Source organism: Notolepis coatsorum, assembly GCF_963971535.1.
Source record: "Notolepis coatsorum genome assembly, chromosome: 19".
Taxonomy (NCBI): Eukaryota; Metazoa; Chordata; class Actinopteri; order Aulopiformes; family Paralepididae; genus Notolepis; species Notolepis coatsorum.
Genome location: NC_140183.1, coordinates 75,546,311 through 75,565,165, shown reverse-complemented (window position 1 = coordinate 75,565,165; position 18,855 = coordinate 75,546,311). Strand labels below are relative to the sequence as shown.

Genomic DNA, 18,855 nt, shown 5'->3' with positions numbered 1-18,855 from the left:
AGATGTGGATAGATATGTATACTGTATTACATGTAGCGATGTCCCGATCCGATCACGTGATCGGGATCGGGGCCGATCACGTGATTTTCCGAAGATCGGGATCGACAAAAAAAAAAATATGGATTTTATTTTTGGTTTTAAATTGCATATCATCATTAATTTATTTATTGTCACACAGAGCAGAAGAGTTTTGCCAAAACAAACCAATAGTATCCAGCTGCAGAACGGCAGACCAGCCACACTTTCAGACCCAAACGCATTTCCTTTGATTTAATTATACATCAAATTATTTATGTCAAGGATTGCAATGCCTCGCTTGAATGAAGTTAACTTTTCACCTGGATAATGTTATATGGGTTATATATATAGAGTTATATGGGTTATATGCAGGTGTATAAGTAGGTATATATAAGGATTGTATGCATGTATATATTCAGACAGATATGGATATATACATTACAAATAAACACACAACAGACATTTCTTTTTTATTATTATCTATTTCAGGAACCTTAATGTACAGAAAATCTAAAAAAAAATTAGAACCCCCCCCCCTGAACGTCTTAAAGTAGGTTTTCAGGGGAGCCAGTGTCCTTTTCCTTGACTTCTGACATGTTAGACGTGTTTCTTGGTATCGGATTTAGTATCGGGAAATTCTCTGATACCGATATTCTATTTTAGCCTGGTATCATATTGATATCCCATACCAGTATTCGGTGCATCCCAAACAGAAACAGATTTCACAGCTGTCTTCCATGTTTGTATTCATGAGTGACTCCCGCCAGCGCAGAATTGTGATGAGTGTTGTCGATCTCTAGAGTGACGTAAAAGTCGCATGAATTCCGATATGACTGTTCAGACTGAGGTTGCATTGCAAATAATCAGTCCTGTATCTGATTCAGGACCATTATGAAAATAGCCCAAATCAGAATTGAAAAGATCACATTCCATGTGATGTGTGCTGTTCACTGTTATGGAAAAAAACAGATCTGAGTCACATAATGAGCAAAAAAAATCTGATTAGCCAGAATGATTTCTGCTTTTCTGATAGGCAGTTCGGACAAGCATGTATGGACGTCCAGGTGCCTGTTACGTGGACATTTCAGGGGACATGGTGAATGATAAAGTGGACAGGAGCAAAGTCAGGTTAGACGTTATTTTCAGTCATGAAACAATGTCTGATAAATGATAATACATTGTCTGTGTCACATTGAAACCACTGTCTTCCTCCCAGCAGACTTGTGTCCTGTTGTCCACCTCCTCCAGTGAGTCTGGCTGATCACACAGTGATCACAGAGGCCCTCTCCATCCTAAAAGGTGCTGAAAGGCCCTTACTCATCATTGGCAAAGGTATATAACTTTCAAACAAATAATGTCTTTTTTTAACTCCTAAACTCCTCTTGTATTTTTTGTTTATCGATACAGTTGGAAAGCTGGGAGGGAGACACAGGAGAGAAGGGTCTGGCAGGATGTGATCCTACACGATATCTGCGGTGTATTAAAAGTCTTAAAAAGTATTACATTTCATTTGCACAGGTATAAAAAAAAAAAAAAAAAATGGAGGGCAGCCCGGCTGTCGGGAGATGAAATAATATTAAATATATGAAATGTTTTTGTATTCAAGCCGCCGTTTTTTGCCGGGCTACCGGGAGCTTGGTGCATCTGGCGAGAGCTTGTATGGAACGTGCAAGAATTTTAATTGCCGCGCAAGTGCAGCCACCAGTTCTGTATCATTAAGGGGTTCCGCTTGGCATCACTCATGCACTCCCTCGCGTACGTGCACGCGCACTGAATAAATTCCACAAATGTACCTTTAATACCAGTATTAGTCTGACCACACCCCTCATCAGCTTACCTTCATAAGCAGGTGTGTGGTCACCTGCTCTCCTCCTTCTCGCTTTCACCACAAGGAAGTGCCTCGGTAGTACCCCACTTGACGTGTTGATTAGTTGAAAAGAGTTGTGACAAGTCTACATTGTGCTTAATTTTTTCTTTTCTCATATCTGTTGTAAAGAAAAAGTTTGGGTCATAATGTATTCTGCGGAGAGTAGACCCGCTAGACCTACTCTTCACCAGCGGTTCTCCATTCCCGCCTCCGTCGTGCGTTCTGGTGCTGGGCTGTTGCCACTTTCATGGTTGCCGACCCAGCCCAGGAGACAGCCGATGGATAGTTTGCCTCTCCGAAGAGCCGAGGAGTCGGTGCCGTCGCTCCGGCGATGGCCTGATCTCGACTCTGGTTCTTCTGGTTCCAGGGAATCGTCCGTTGGTGAACGGTCGGTTGTTTTGGAGCCGGAGGATTTGCGACGCAAACTTTTCGCGTCTGCCCGTTCACGTCGCAAGATGGTAGCATGCAGGCGCGAACGGCCTGGGTTTGGGGAACTGCTGGAGACCAGCGAGGATGCGTCCGGCTCTGGATTTCCGATGGAAACTGAGGACTTCATGGAAGAGGCGGACGGATTCTTGTATGATGGTCCCGTGGAGGAGAGTATCCCTCCTCAGGAAACACCGGAGGGGGGAGAAATGGCTCCATGGGGCTCCCTGTTCGAGGATGTCGAGGAACCACCTTGGCCTCATCAGCAGGATGCCCTACTGTCGGCCACATCAGACTGTGGCTCCTTGACCAGTTGCAGCCTGCTGCATGTGAGGGATGCGGGTTGTGCGTGTGTGTAGTCGTGGGGTCAAGCCACGGTCTGCTCACCCTGTGCGTTGAGTTGCTTGAGTGCCTCTTCGCACGGTCGGGTCCGTCGCCCTCCCGGTAAACCTCTAATAGGGGGGGTGCCCTCCATTAGGGGGGGTCGGGGGGGCTCGGCCCTCCCTGTTCTGTTGGTTGTGGGGGGCCTTCAGCGGGGTGTATTTGTCGGCCAGTGGCTCCGCTTGGCCTCCCTTTGTGCATGAGTGATGCCAAGCGGAACCCCTTAATGATACAGAACGATAGGTTATGACTATAACCAAGTTCTGTTAATTAGGGGTGACGCTTGGCATCCGACGCCGCTGCAACCCTTGACCTCACCTTGTGGTGAAAGCTTGGGTAGGAGGAGAGCAGGTGACCACACACCTGCTTATGAAGGTAAGCTGATGAGGGGTGTGGTCAGACTAATACTGGTATTAAAGGTACATTTGTGGAATTTATTCAGTGCGCGTGCACGTACGCGAGGGAGTGCATGAGTGATGCCAAGCGTCACCCCTAATTAACAGAACTTGGTTATAGTCATAACCTATCGTTCAGTGTCGCTATGTGTTGTTGCTTTTGACTAGCATGGTCATGAAATTGGTATTTAACTTTGTTTTAAGTGGTATTAAAAAGGTCTTAAAAAGTCTTAAATTGAACTTGCAGATATCCTGTCCTGGACCAGGAGGGGTACTTACAGTTCCACTTAACATCATCTCTAAGGTTTCTCTCCTCCACATCGCCTGTGGTGCTTTTTTCCTATTGCTAGGTTTTTAGTGCGTTTTTCCTTACCTTCGTTGGGGAATGTCTGGGAGTGTTGCATATTTGGATTTTATGGTGGATTTAGATTTTTTTTGTGATGTTTCTTCTTGACTTGTTTAAAGAAGACTTGAACAGCCCATGAGGAATATTACCTTGTGATTTCGGGCTTTACAAATCAATTTGATTTGATTTGATCTCTGGGCACAACAAATAATGTCTTGTGACTGTTTTCAGTTTATATAGTCATGCTTCCATTATCAGCCGAACACAGAGTGGGCATATCAAAGATGGTGGTTCTGTAGATAAGATATAAGATATGGTCATAACTACCTGGAATCTGTAAGCTCATTCTATAGTCTATGCATATAACTCTGTATGATAGCATGTACAATAGTGCTTTATATACCGTATATATACATTTATATATTTATATTTACCACATATTTATCCATATCTGTCTGAATCTACCTGTATATGTACCTCTATATACATACTTATACTTCTTATACATACTTTTTGCATTTAACAAATATAACTGTATGATGGCATGTACAAAAATGCTCTATATACCGTGTGTATATATATATTAAGATACGATATTCCTTTATTCTTACCATATATATATATATATATATATATATATATATATATATATATATATACATTTGTCTGTACATACCTCAACATAACCCTTTTGCATATGTGTAGATTCTATATCTATATCTGTACACATCCCTTACCTAATCTTACTAGTTACGCTGCTGGCCAGTTTGACTATTACCATACTGTCTTTATACCTGTATCACTGTACATATTAATACTACATCTCTGATTAGCACTATACTCAATTTATATATTTTATACCCAGTTTAACCACCTGTACATTGTATATTACTATTGCACTTTACTGTTACATTTGCACTCTGGTTGGATGCCAAACGTCCTTTCATTGTACTGTACTTGTGCTGCATGATGACAATACATTTGAATCTAATGTAACGTGGCCCCCAACAGGAGCGGCCCACGGCCGAGCAGAAGGTGCTCTGAAGGAGCTGGTGGAGTTGAGCGGCTTGCCCTTCCTGCCCACGCCCATGGGAAAGGGAGTGCTACCTGATAACCATGGCAACTGTGTGGCTGCAGCTCGCTCTAGGTCAGCCTCCCTTCATACATTTCACATCATTCTGTATGTAGGTTTATTCAATTAAAACCCATTTAGACCGGATGCTGTGTGTGTGTGTGTGTATACTTTTAAGACCGGATGCTACATGTGCGTGTAGGTCATTTCAGACAGTGTCGCCATTTTCAAGGTAACGGAACATAGGCCAAGTGCGTCCACATTTTTATAGGATTCTATCACATTTTCATAACAATAGCACCCTGCGCCGTTTTCATTGAGGTTTCTTACAAATTAACAATGCTTTATCTTGTCCTTTATATGCCGATTATCATTAGAATCTTAAATTGTACCATATGTCCCCCTTTAGACAACATATGTAATGCTACCAGCGCACTTTTGTTAAGATAATTAGTTGGCCATTCGCGGTCGCTATACCGAGGTTGCAGTAATAGTTTAACGCTGTTCAGATCACGTCGGAGAATATAGACCCATCCCAGTGACCTGCGACCTGTGCTAACGCTCTTGGGAAATGCAGTGTTGTAGTTCTCAACATTTTCAGCCTTTAATTTTAAACCAATGCTGCCATCTACTGACAACAAAAAAGTGTTGTCTAATCGTCACCTTGAGAGCTACTTCCGTATACAGCGCCGCCCCAAACCCATTCTAGAGATTCCCACTTTTTGCTGGGAGTGGGGCGTGGCCGTATTTGGTCCCAGACAATAAGAGTGGCTGCAATTGGTCACCGTGACGTATGTGAGTAATGAAAAGCGCTGTGATTAGCTGAAATACATGTGGGGGAATGCTTTGGGATTTTAATTATTATTATATATTTTTTTATTAACACTTTCAGCGCCAGACCCGACATTTCTCTGGTTATCTCGCCAGCGGTTGAGCGCCAGAACCCGAGAAATCTCGGGTTTTCGATCGTTTTCATAATTTTTGATTTGATTTGATTTTAATATTCTATACAGTCTCACGGACCTCTGTGTATCATTGGGACTCATACTGAGACATCGAGATTGCAATGTCGGCCGAATCATGCTAGGTGGCAGTATCTTATATTTAGTATTTTATATTTGTTGTTGTTTATAGATTTCTTATGAATGTCAATGCACATTATAGTAAATTAATGATGTTCAAATAAAAGCCCAAGTTGTATTCTATCAAATGGTTTTCATTTCATGTTTCTACCTGTGCCAGAGACTGAGATATAAAAGGTTTTAGTGAAGATTGACAATTCTGAAAATCTTTCCAAAAAAACCCTCAGGTTTTAATAATTGCATAGGTTTTAATTAGGGCTGGGCGATATGACCAAAAACGTTATCGCGATAAAATTATTAAATTATTTTCATATAACTCGATATCGATAATTATCATCGATATAATGTCTGTCAAGTTTAATTAACTTATTATGCCCGGCGCCGATACGCGGGCTGACTTGTTTTGCTGCTGTGAATGTCTCGAGAGTTGAGTTGATGTCGTCATCAGTCCGCGCACGTTAGCAGTTAGCAAAAGCAAGCGGAGTATCTCAAGCGGAGTATCTCATGACTCAAAAATGACCCTAAAATACTCTGTTCCACCCAATTCATTGCAACGACGTCCACCGTATACCCCACACTACTATAACAGTTACCCTCAGAATTCAAAACACACACCAACTCGGCAGGTAAACTGTAAAATAGCGCCGTGCAAGCTAATTAGCCATAGCCAGCCTTGTTTACTGAGTCCTACCTCCGCGCCTCCTTCCGGGTCTCCTTCCGCTATCGGCCATCTCCTTCACTGATTGGTTGTTAGTGCGTGTGCTCATATCCAAGCTTGGAAAATCGATATATCGAAACTTTGCGACCACGTTTCACGTTTATTTCGAGGAAATAATTTATCGCGATAGTTATCGTTATCGTTTTATCGCCCAGCCCTAGTTTTAATAGGCGTTTTTAGCAGGCGTTTTTAGGTCTAAATGGGTTAAGAAAATTTTTTATTGACACATATGATAGGGAGGTATACCAAATATTATAGTATACGGTCATGGATTCATGCAAATGTGTGGATTTTTACTATACAGTCATTCCATGATATATAAATATATTGTATAAAAATATATATATATATATAATTTTTTATATAATATTTATAAATATAATATATTATAAATGATATTTATATAATAAAAATTATAATTAAGAAATAACAATACTACATTTAAAATACACACTGTATAATATATTTGAAAGTTAATAAAAAATCATCTTTGCAAGCAGTATTAAAAAGAAAAATAGGCCGTTTTGAATGAAATAGCACCAAGACAATTGTATTACAAGATGAAGACGTACAAAAGTCATATTACATTGTACAATTTGTACTGGAAAACTCTACCGTCACATACTGTTGTACCGTCAAAACGTATGTGATATGAAAGAAAAATATTGTGATATGATATCTTGGCCATATGGCTCAGCCCTAACAAACCTGTTATTTTTGTCGGTCTGTCCACATGACATGAGAATCACGTTCAGTCACAGACTCATACCCCCCCCCCCCCCCCCCCCCCCCCCCCCGACACTCAACTAACTGCCTCGGCCAGTCCTTCATACCAGCGGCCATCAGGCTGCACTGGGCAGGGACTGCTGCCAGACATCCAACTACTAGGAACCTAAAAAGGACAATAATACTACCTTATGCATACTGCACCATATTTGAATACTGTATAAGATAAGATAAGATAAGATAAGATATTCCTTTATTGATCCCCTTGGGGAAATTCAGGCATCATAGCAGCATGGGGGGGAGGGGGGGAGGGGTACAGGTAGTAAAACAACACAGTATACAGGTAGTAAAAGACAACACAGGCAGTGTAAACAATTTGATCAATATGGTCAATATAATTTACTATCTGACTAGCTGAGGAATATTCACATTATTCACAGTGTCACATGAGGTGCAGTATGCAAGAGGTAGTGTTATAATAATTTACTATCTACTGAGTCTACATTAATCAAAGTACCAGGGTAGTCTACTTTGTCCCCCTTGGGTTCCTATAAGTCCCAGGTCAATGTCTGGTAGCAGTCGCTGTCGCTGCCCCCTGTTGTGGGGCCTGGAGGCTGCTAGTCGCTGCCCACTGTTGTGGAGCCTGATGGCCGCTGGTATGAAGGACTGTCCGAGGCGGTTAGTTGAGTGTCGGGGGGGGATGAGTCTGTGGCTGAACGAGCTTCTCATCTTGACTAGCTCGTCGTAGAGAGGGTGGTAGGGGTTCTCCATGATGGCATCCAGCTTCCTTATCATCCCCCTCTCTACCATCACCTCAAGTCTAGGTAGCTCGACTCCCACCACAGAGCTAGCCTTCCTCACCAGCTTGTTGAGCTTGTTGGTGTCCCTTGAGTTGATGTAGCCTCCCCAGCATGCCACAGCATAGAAGAGGATGCTGGCCACAACAGACTGGTAAAAAGACTGCAGCAGTTTGTTGCACACATTGAAGGACCTGAGTCTCCTCAGGAAGAACAGCCTGCTCTGTCCCTTCCTGTAGAGGGCCTCTGTGTTGTCCGACCAGTCCAGTTTATTGTTCAGGTGTACCCCAAGGAACTTGTATGAGTCCACCATCTCCACATCCACCCCTCGGATGGAGATGGGAATCGGGGGGGGCCTCTTCTTGCCCCTCCGGAAGTCCACCACCAGCTCCTTGGTCTTACTGGTGTTGAGTTGGAGGTGGTTGCTGTCGCTCCACCCCACGAAGCTCTCCACCAGGGCTCTGTACTCCTCCTCATCATCGTCGGTGATGTAGCTTACGATGGAGGAGTCGTCTGAGAACTTCTGCAGGTGGCACCCGCTGGAGTTGCGGCAGAAGTCTGAGGTGTAGAGGGTGAAGAGGAAGGGTGACAGCACAGTTCCCTGGGGGGCGCCGGTGTTGCTCACCAGTACGTCAGACTGACTGTCCTTTAGTCTGACGTACTGTGGCCTCTCAGTGAGGTAGTCCTTGATCCAGGCCACCAAGCCGTGCTCCAGCTGCATCGCAGAGAGCTTCTCCGCTAGCAATTAGTTAATTATATTGATTTGTTATATTGTTTACACTGCTTGTTTTTACTACCTGTACCTCCCCTCCACCTCCCCCATTCTGCTATGATGCCTGAATTTCCCCAAGGGGATCAATAAAGGAATATCTTATCTTATTCTCCTCCCCCTGTGTCCTTAACCCAGAGCTCTGCTCCAGGCTGACGTGGTGGTTCTCTTCGGGGCCAGACTGAACTGGATCCTCCATTTTGGTCTTCCACCTAGATTCCATCCTCACGTGAAGGTCATCCAGGTAGGTCAAACCCACCAGCCCCAAGGTTTCTTCTTTTAGCATGTCTTCACGTACCATAGCAGAACATTTTACATTTAGTCATTTAGCTGACGCTTTTATTAAACTGGACTTTGGTCTTTATTCATTGCACACATTGACAATGTCGTCATGCAGTGACACACACATGCAATGGGCGGCACACAGATACACACACATGCAATTTTTTGTTTTTGGGTCGCCGATGACATGTTCCTCTCTGCATTTGACCCATCCCGTCGTCCTTCCCCCCAAGGGCAGACATGGGCTGCGGCGTGGGGCCGCACCCAGGGACCAATCCAAGTGCTCTTGTCCGTCTTCGTCAGGGACGTGACAGCGTTAGCGATCTGTTCTGCATGTTTTTCCATTGGGTTTCTTATCGGGGGGGGGGGAAACCCTTGCGAGCATGGGGAGAACATGCAAACTCCACACAGAAAGGCCCAGGAGATACCCCACCTGGGTAACTGGCAACCACCTGGGTAACTGGCATTATCCAAAGCGACTTACAAGTTCTGTACAACAAGTCAGCAGGAAGGGTACAACTCTGGCAGCTAAGGGTCAGTAGGATTGTTCATCAAACAGTTTTGAACTTGAGTCTTGAGTGCATGGTAGTATAGACAACACTAGCATAGTAGGTAGTAATATAAGCAAGGTAGATTACTTAGCAAAGTGCATAATAGTATATACCGGTATATATATATATTATATATAATTTTTTATTTCAGATTGTTACTCACCCCAGTACGGGGACGCAACACAAGGCCACAGACAGGGAAGGTGAGGGTGCAGTGACACAAAACCATAGAAACAATTAGCTAAATAATAGTATTTATTTCACAATCAAAACACAGCAACACAAAGCAAGGAGGACTTCCTAGTGGCACCAAATAAAATACAAAAGGAAATGAAAACCCACCCTCCCCTTTACAGGCGCTGAACGCCCAAAAGTACAGGTGGTGGTGCTCACTCTAAAGGGGACACGCATTTTTTCTGTGTTTAGCATGGTTTTATAGTAATAGGGGTTAGTATCAATGGGTCTGTGTCCCTAATTACCATATTGACTCATCAGTCTAGTCTAGAGTTAACGAGATCTTCCCTCACTCAACTAAGCTGTTCTGATTTGACAGTTTTGCTGACGTGAATATAGCACTGATTTGCATAACTAACGCCCCCTCTATGGTTGACAGCGACAGCAGAGAGAGTGGAAAATCTTCACTTCCTCAAACAGAGCGAGGCAGATAGTGTAACCCGACACTTCCTCAAACGAGAAAGTGGTCGACTGCGACTCTGCAAGGGAGAGAGAGAGATAGAGGGGGACCCGTCTTCTCTCACACACGCAGCGTTTACAGTGCTCCGTGCCTCCGTGTGTCCCTCTCTCTCTCCCTCGCAGTCGAGCATCAGCATATCACTGTAATATCTTTGCGCATGCTCCCACGCGCACGCCCGTATTACGATCCGTACAATAATAATCACAGGGGTATATATTGTCATTTGAAACAAGTTACCAATGCATTGTCCCGTGGGATTATGCCCCCGCAGCAAAATGAATTAGTATCCCCCTCAGTCTCTATCTCTCTCTGTGCCAGTCACAGACTGTGTGGATGACTGTCACTCAAAGTGCTTATGGGCGGATCCAGGCCAACACAGCCTGAAATCCAAAGTGAGAAATTTGGCTTTTGAGTACTTAATTAGAAATATAAAACGATGAATTTTTTTTAATAAAAGCTTACAGATGTGTTCAATAGACTCACAGGAATTGTGTAAAGATGCCCAAATAGTGCTTGGAATAGCAATGCATGTCCCCTTTAACATCAGGTCACCTACGTGATGCAAAATGTAGACCCAGGGTATCTTCCTGTCCTCAATGTCCCTGTGTGCGAAACAAAAAGATTAATACACAAGAAAAGTAGTCACCATAGGCTGGGTGAACAAGGGAACCAATATAGGGTTAATACAGAAATGTACACAAACTAATGACCAGAGTTTTTACCAGCTCTACCAAATGTACCTCAAGAACCAGAGCTTTTACCTCTGAAGAGCCACTGCTCTATATCCCCAAGAACCAGAGCTTTTACCTCTGAAGAGCCACTGCTCTATATCCCTCTAAAGAGCCACGGCTCTATACCAAACGACACAAAGAGAATTATCACCAAAGACAGAGAGACACCCACCACCACAATGAGCCAAAAGAGCTAACTAACATTGCACAACATGGGATATATAAAGGGAGAGTGGATGTTGATTGCAGATCAGCTTCAGCTGCCGTTGCACTGGGGTGAGTTGCTGATTGACCAGCTGGCTGCTGGAAGCTGGAACAGAGACACCTGAGAAATAGATATGTAGGCACAAGAGGGAGACAACCCAAAACATGCCTATATACACAACAGATAACATACATAACTCCCTATTAGGGATGTTCGATATTGGCTTTTATACCGATGTTGTCCAACTCTTAATTACCGATATCAACCAATACCGATATATGCAGCCCCCCCCCCCCCCCCCCCCCCCCCCCCCCAAAATGGAATCATTTCAGGTCATTAACATTACATATCTCTTGTTGTGGAATTAACACAACATTATGCATACTTTTGACAATAAATTAAATCAGAATTTGTTCTTACTTGCTTGCCTGGGTAAATAAAGGTTAAATAAATGTAAAAAAAATAAAAAAATAAATTAAACCGATACCGATCATTTCCGATATCACATTTTAATGCCAATATCGGCCGATAATATCGGACATCCCTACTCCCTATATATATATATATACATAAGGACACCGTCCGTAACACAGATATTTCTATTTCAGCACATTATCATTTGAATCAAACCTCTGTGTGTCTCCGTGGGTCTTGTAAAGTAACGACATGGCAATGGTTATGGTTATACTGTGTTGTTTATCCACTACAGTGTGTGTGTGGTAATGCGTTCGTATTTTTATAGTCCAGCATGTCCAGGTTTGGTCACCTCTCCTCCAGTTGGAATGTGTCTGGCGCGAGCGCTCATGTGGAGCTGCTGGTATGCTATAGTAACATAGCCCGCGTGCTCCCCGCTCTTAGGTTGACCTTTGTGCCGAGGAGATGGGAAACAATGTAAGGCCAGCTGCCGCTCTGCTCGGAGACATCAGTGCTGTTGTCAATCAGGTATGTTTACTGCAATGTGAGTGATAACCTACAGTAACCCCCGCACAATTGATTTGTCTCTTTCAATCTTGTGTCCGCTTCTGCCATATTAAAATCATTGAACTGCACCGGAGATATTTTAATTGCAGTTAGAGTTGCCTGATATGGGGGAACAAAGGTGCTGCAATATTCAGAAGACTTCTTTTCGATAATGATGTGCATCCAGTGCTTTGGTGTGAAGTTAATCATTGTAATGTTGATCATATCGGACTGCGTGGTAATGGGATGTGTGATACAGTTGTTGTTATTATTATTACGTTTTAGATAACAGAATTGTGCGTCACGATTCACAATATAAAAAAAACACAATATGATCACACAGATGAGATAATAAATATTCATATATTGTCCAGCCCTAATTGCAATTGAACTTAGAAACAGACGCATCATTATCTAAAACGTGATTGCTCTGTCCTCTGTTCCACTGTGTGTGCAATGTGCATGCATGCATGCTAGAGCTGTGAATCTTCACTATTCGATTCTACGATGCATCTCAATTGAGAATAATATATTACATCCTCAATTTTATAATCTATATTACTGCACATGGCTACTTTTTCATCAATTAATACAAGCAGTCAGATAAATTAACTTTTATTTAGAAAGTTCTTAAATCAGAATGTCAAAATAAATGTCTTTACTAGTGTTGCATGATACAGATACTAGAAAGGTATCTCGATACCCAGCTGTTAAAAACAGTTCAATACTCCATTTAATTAGTATCAATACTTTTAGAATAGCCTGATGCTGTATTTTCTATGAGTTGAGTGGATGCATGACCAGAGCACTAGCTTTAATAATATGATAATAATAATATATTTGATTTGTAGGGCGCTTTAGTTGTGGAGCAAATCCCAAAGCGCTACATTGTAAAAGAACATAAAAGCTAGCAAGGGAGTAATTTTTTTTTAAATATATATTATTTTATTTTATTTTAATAATCGATTATGTTCTGTCACTGCATTGATGCAGAATCGTCCACGTCCGCATCGCGATGCATCTTATAATCAAGAAATGTCCACACCCCTAATGCATGCGTGTGTTTTCGTGGAAAATGCGTTCCAGAATTTCCTCAAGGGGATCACTAAAGGAATATTTTATCTTAATGTTAAACTATTGTTCAACTGTATACACTGTACTTAAATAACAAACGTATTTGGAATTTACCCTTGTGTTTGCTATTTTATTGAAATTGTGTTTTTAAGTTGCAGGAAATTTCACCAAATGTTTTTTTGTTTTTTTCCTTTTTTATTAATTTTTTTAGTCCTCTCTTTCTCCAATTTTCTCTGTTTTCTCCCCGTCCCAATTTAGTCGTTGTGCCAATTCCCCCCCTCCCCTACCTGGTTGTTGTGCGCATGTTCTCCTACCGGTCGGTACAAGGGAACCCTGAAGTCATCCGCTTCCTCCGACACGTGCGGCGACAGCCAGTGACTCTTTTTTCACCTGGCAGCGAGGACTCTCATTGGTGAAGTGTAACGCGTGGGAGGTCACGCTGTGTTCATCAAGTCCTGCCTCCGCTGAGCAAGCGCCCAGACCTGACCTGTAGGCGTCGCTGTCCACAACGCCAGATTCCCACCCATGACTTGCCCTCCCCCTAACCCAGCCAAACGAGTTAGTATAGCGATCAGCCCAAGCCTCAAGCAATGCTGACTCCGGGAGTCGAGACCGCAGCCTCTTGCATTGGTGACGAGCGCAATCTCCGCTACGCCACCTGACCGCCTAGCAAATGGTTTTCTTTATTGCAAATATTTTTGCCTCCCCTCCGGAACAACCTCTAGTTGCGACCCATCTTGTTCTAAAATGTTGGTGAAAGCCCTGCTTGTGATGGATACAGTTGCATCACTTCCTACTTCCTGCAGTTAATCTGCTCATTACTGGACTCAAACGCTCAGCCACTTTACTGCACCCTCGTGCAATTATTTTAGCTTGTCGAATGTGTACTTATTTTTATTTGTATTTGTATTTACTTATACTTGTACTTATTTTACAGTTTATTGTTTATTCTATATAAATACCTGCTTTTTTATTCTGTCAATTGTTGCTTTTTTATTCCTTTATGCTGTGGGGCAAAGGGAGAGTAAGAATTCCATTGTACTTGTTGCATATGGCAAATAAAACTCTGAATCTGTAGCTCCTGGAGAAGATCCGTGAAGACGGCTGGAGCTACTCGTCTGAGACCGAGTGGTGGGACACACTGAAGGACAAGATGGCCACTAACGCAAAGATGACAAAGGTAAGTGTGTTGTAAGTACTGTATATTATCCTCTTGATGCAGGGTATCAAATTGTCTTAAAGTATTAACCTATTTAGCGGACCGCAAATGACATCACGTCATAAATCCATCTCTACAGACTGTATGAGTTAACACATTGGGCGCCAGCCATTAGCCTGGTCCTTGTGGCTAACGTGCCACGTTTCCATAACATATTTATTACGAGTAAACTCGTTGTTGGTGGGAAATGAGTTAATGTTTATTTTAATTTTTGTATGTAGCCAAGAGTAAATACCCTAACCCTGTCAAAACAGCAGTCATAGTGTATATTTTCAGCAATACGTTTGTTTACCAATAGGTTAAAGTGTTATTAGTGAAATATTAGTTTTGGGAATGTATTCAGAAATTAGCGAATATCCGCCATTTTGAATGCGCGCTGCCATTTTTTTGTAGTCGAGTCCCAGAGGTTTCGAATGCCGTTGGAATTTCGAAAAACGACATTACCCCGCTCAAGCCAGCTCCTGTCAATCATATGACTTGTGGACATTTATTTTTATTTATCTTAATTTTCTGGATTATCGACCACAAAACTGAACGTTATTGGCATACATTAGAATGCAGTTAGTTTATCTACCTTTCTGTTAACGCAAAAATCGGCGTTGCAATCCGATTAAAAATGGCGGAGCAATTTCCATTATAAAGAAGTAACTGTACTTACAGTAGATTTCATTCACGGTTTGTGGATCACGCCTGGTGATACTAAATCCAGATTGAACTCTGCCATTGGAAAGAGGAGATTTGGCCCGATCCATAGATGTGCGACTTGGCTATAATAAGGTCATAAAAAGGCCTGATATTCTAAATTCTATAATAATATTTCAAATTGCATGTGTCCGGATGGCAGAATTCAGTACTGTATCTACAAAACCTTCTGTTTAATCATCTTCCCTTTATTCATTTGCTTAGATTTTTTGTACATGTGATCTCAAGAAGGTGCTGAACGAGGTCAGGGGCTGTTTTTCATGTCTGGTCATTTTTTAGCATGGTGTTATTCACCGTCAAAGATGACAAATGTAAAAAGGAAAAAAAATTATTGATATTCTCCTTTGGTTCATTACAATTTACTCAAGCCTAGTAACAGACACACAAGAGCATGCAAATGGACCTTGTAGAAGTGGAGCAATCTTCCATTTACTTAGGTATGTATTGTTAGGCGGATTTTCAGAAAATATGGCTAGGGCTTAAGAGGTTAAATTCATAATTCTTAAAGGTATTCAATTTAAGTCTTCAATTTAATTTGCACAGGTATCACATTCTTGGGGGTTGTTGTTTTTCCCGGGGCTACCGGGAGCTTGGTGCGTCTGGCGAGAGCTTGTATTGAGCGTGTGAGAATTTTATTTGGTGCGCAAGTGCAGCTGCCAGTTCAGTGTCGCTATGTCTTGTTTTTCTTTTGCTCATATGGTCGTGACATTTTTATTAAATTTAGCTCTAAGTGGTATTAAAAAGGTCTTAAAATGTTACTTGTTGAAACCTGCAGATAAACCCTGGATAATGTACTCCACTCGTTTATCACCCGTGATTAATACCACTGTTGTTTGTTGCGTCTCTCTCTCCAGGAACTGGCTCTTCAGACCACGGTGCCCATGAGCTACTACACCGTGTTCCACCACATCTCCCAGCTGCTGCCCCAGGACTGCATCATTGTCAGCGAGGGGGCCAACACCATGGACATAGGACGCACCATGTTAAACAACTACCTCCCTCGACACAGGCAAGGGGCGCGCTCTTCTCCGGTGGAAGGTGGAAGGGCCACGTTCACTGAATATGTTCGCCCCGTTTGGTCATCATCATTTTGCATGATTAATGAATGAACACAGCTTGTTGTGTGTGTACTGTATCATGTAACACCACATTGCTTAAACCCATGTCCTTCGTTTTGACAAGAGCTGGAACGACGTGGTCAAAAGGCGGCATAGTTGTTCGTGGGAATTTACTCTAGATTAGATTAGATTCAAATTATTGTCATTATACAGCAGAAGTAGGCTACAGTACAACGACAAGAAGTCTGGCATCCAACCAGAGTGCAAATGTAACAGTAATGTGCAACAGTGATATACAATGTACAGGTGATTAAACTGGGTATAAAATATATAAATGAGTACTACTGAGTAATAGTGCTAATCAGATATATGTACAGAGTAGTAGTATTAATATGTACAGTGATACAGGTATAAAGACAGTATGGTAGTAAAAGTCATACTGACCAGCAGCGTAACTAGTAGTAAGAGTAGGTAAGGGATATGTCCAGATATAGTATATACAGATATGTAAAAAGTAATAATAAATAAATAAATATATATATAATATAAAAAATAATATGACAGATGTGGATATGTATACGGTATATACAGCATTATTGTACATGCTATGATACAGAGTTATATGGTTTATATGCAGGTGTATAAATAGGTATATAGAAGTATTATCTGCAGGTATATTCAGACAGATGGATATATTTGCGGTAAATATAAATATATGGTATACTATATATATACTATAATAATGCACTACCGTGCGTGCTATCATACAGAGTTATATGGTTATATGAGGTAGATAGTTATGATTATTATGAATACTAGGATTGTTAGGGCAGTTGTAAACAGTGATGGCAGTAGGTAGTATGTATCTATGTGTATCTAATCGTGTGTATGTGTGTGTGCAGGTTGGACGCCGGCACATTCGGTACGATGGGGGTGGGCCTCGGCTTTGCCATAGCAGCTGCGATCGTGGAGAGGAGTGAGAACAGAGGCCAGAGGGTGGTGTGTGTGGAGGGGGACAGCGCCTTCGGTTTCTCTGGGATGGAGGTGGAGACCATGTGCAGGTCTGTACGTTCTCCCTCGTTCTATTCAGGGATGGGTTTGAGTAATCGATGACTTGAGTACTCGCCGTTTCAACTGAACTCCAGTGGTTTTTGAGGGTGCTCGATTTATTTTTTCTTGAATAGGTTACCACCACTGGATTTTATTTGCCACTGAAACAGAAATCTTGCTCTGAAATCCCACAAGGCGTGAGTTGTTGCAGGAAGACAACAACTGGAAGCAGTGGAGCATAGACGGCTAACGTCGCCTCTTTGCTAACGTTACCGTGAAGAGTTTGTTGCACAGCTAGTTTAGCATTATCTAAAAGATAAAAACAGTGGTTCTTGTATGTGCATTTCCAAATTGTGCCAACAACATGTCGCCCACTTTGCGTAGCGTTCATAGACTAGTAGTATATGGACATGCCATTCCATGAGCGGAGAGACCTGCTGCAGACAGAGTAGAGGTAATGTAATTATTACAAATGGTAACTGACTGTTTTGCTAACAATAAGCTTTAAGCATCTGGTATATTGCTGTGCATTGTTATGTCTGCGGTGCGAGACATAATAAAATCGTAGCAGGGATGTGTGTGACTCCTCGCAATATCTCATTATTGCTGCTGCCATGTGCTTTAAAATGCATCTAAAAATAGATTTCCCTAAACAGTTGCTCGAGCACTACTTGAGTAACTCGTGCGAGTACTCGATCTGGGAAAACATTACTCACGCCCGTCCCTACTTCTATCTCTCTGTTCCCTTATTATGTGCACAAGAGTAGTTAATGTTCCGCTTGTTGTTCCAGGTATAATCTACCCGTGGTCATCATCGTCGTTAATAACAACGGGATATACAGCGGCATGGATCCCGAGACGTGGAAAGAGATGGCAAAGATGGGAGATCTGACCACTATGTGAGTGCGGTTTGGGATGCAAAGCTGATGTTTATTCAGTCTGGGTTTCCTATAAAGTGATACAAGCTTAGCTTGCGTTTTCGTTGTGCTCCTCAGAGCCCCGCCTGTGACCCTGCTTCCCGAGGCGCGCTATGATGAGGTCATGGCGGCGTTTGGCGGGCGAGGGTTCCTGGTGAGGACCGTGGAGGAGTTGCGCGACGCCTTACAGCTCAGCCTGAGCGACTGGGAGAGGCCCAGCCTCCTCAATGTCCTCATCGACCCCGCCTCGGACAGGAAGCAACAGGTAACTGATGACTTCTTCCCGTGAGACTTTTTTTTTTTTTTATCCACTTTTTCTCCCCATTTTCTATTTTTCTCCCATCCCAATTTCGTAGTATCCAATTCTTCCCTCCCCTGTCTTGAACGTTGCTAGACTATGCCTCCCACTGGTCGGCTGTAGTGAGGACAGAAGCCTTGCATCACGTGTCCCCTCCGGTACACGAGGAGGCAGCCTGTCGCATCTTTTCACCGCAGCAGCTCGAACTCTCAGTGGCGAGGAGTAACGCGTGGGAGGCTCACGCTGCCCCCGATACTTCCTGCTTCTGCCGCACCGGCGTCACCAAACCGACCTGTAGGAGTCGCTGTCCACAACGTCCAATCCCCACCCACCGGCTTTCCCACCCTCTAACACTTGACAATTGTGTTAGTATGAACGACTGGCCAGCCGGTAGCAACGCCGAGAGCTGGGCTCGAACCCAGCTGCGTTAGTGGCGAGCGCCTTGCCCACTGCGCCAATCAGCCGCACTTCTTCCTGTGAGACTTGCGGGTAAAAGTCCATCTAAGCGCACGAGGGG

At 42.9% G+C, this 18,855-nt stretch overlaps 1 protein-coding gene across 1 annotated transcript in view; it reads left to right on the top strand.

Annotated features, from left to right (window-relative positions):
• hacl1 (2-hydroxyacyl-CoA lyase 1) overlaps positions 1–18,855 on the top strand; it is a 33,149-nt gene that overhangs the window by 6,695 nt on the left and 7,599 nt on the right. The window contains exons 7-16 of the mRNA XM_084337033.1: positions 1,052–1,146; positions 1,238–1,350; positions 4,445–4,580; positions 8,736–8,841; positions 11,919–12,002; positions 14,173–14,274; positions 15,870–16,024; positions 16,976–17,134; positions 17,915–18,022; positions 18,119–18,305. Of these exons, the coding sequence (XP_084193159.1) occupies positions 1,052–1,146; positions 1,238–1,350; positions 4,445–4,580; positions 8,736–8,841; positions 11,919–12,002; positions 14,173–14,274; positions 15,870–16,024; positions 16,976–17,134; positions 17,915–18,022; positions 18,119–18,305 (1,245 nt within the window). The remainder of the gene's footprint in view (positions 1–1,051; positions 1,147–1,237; positions 1,351–4,444; positions 4,581–8,735; positions 8,842–11,918; positions 12,003–14,172; positions 14,275–15,869; positions 16,025–16,975; positions 17,135–17,914; positions 18,023–18,118; positions 18,306–18,855) is intronic.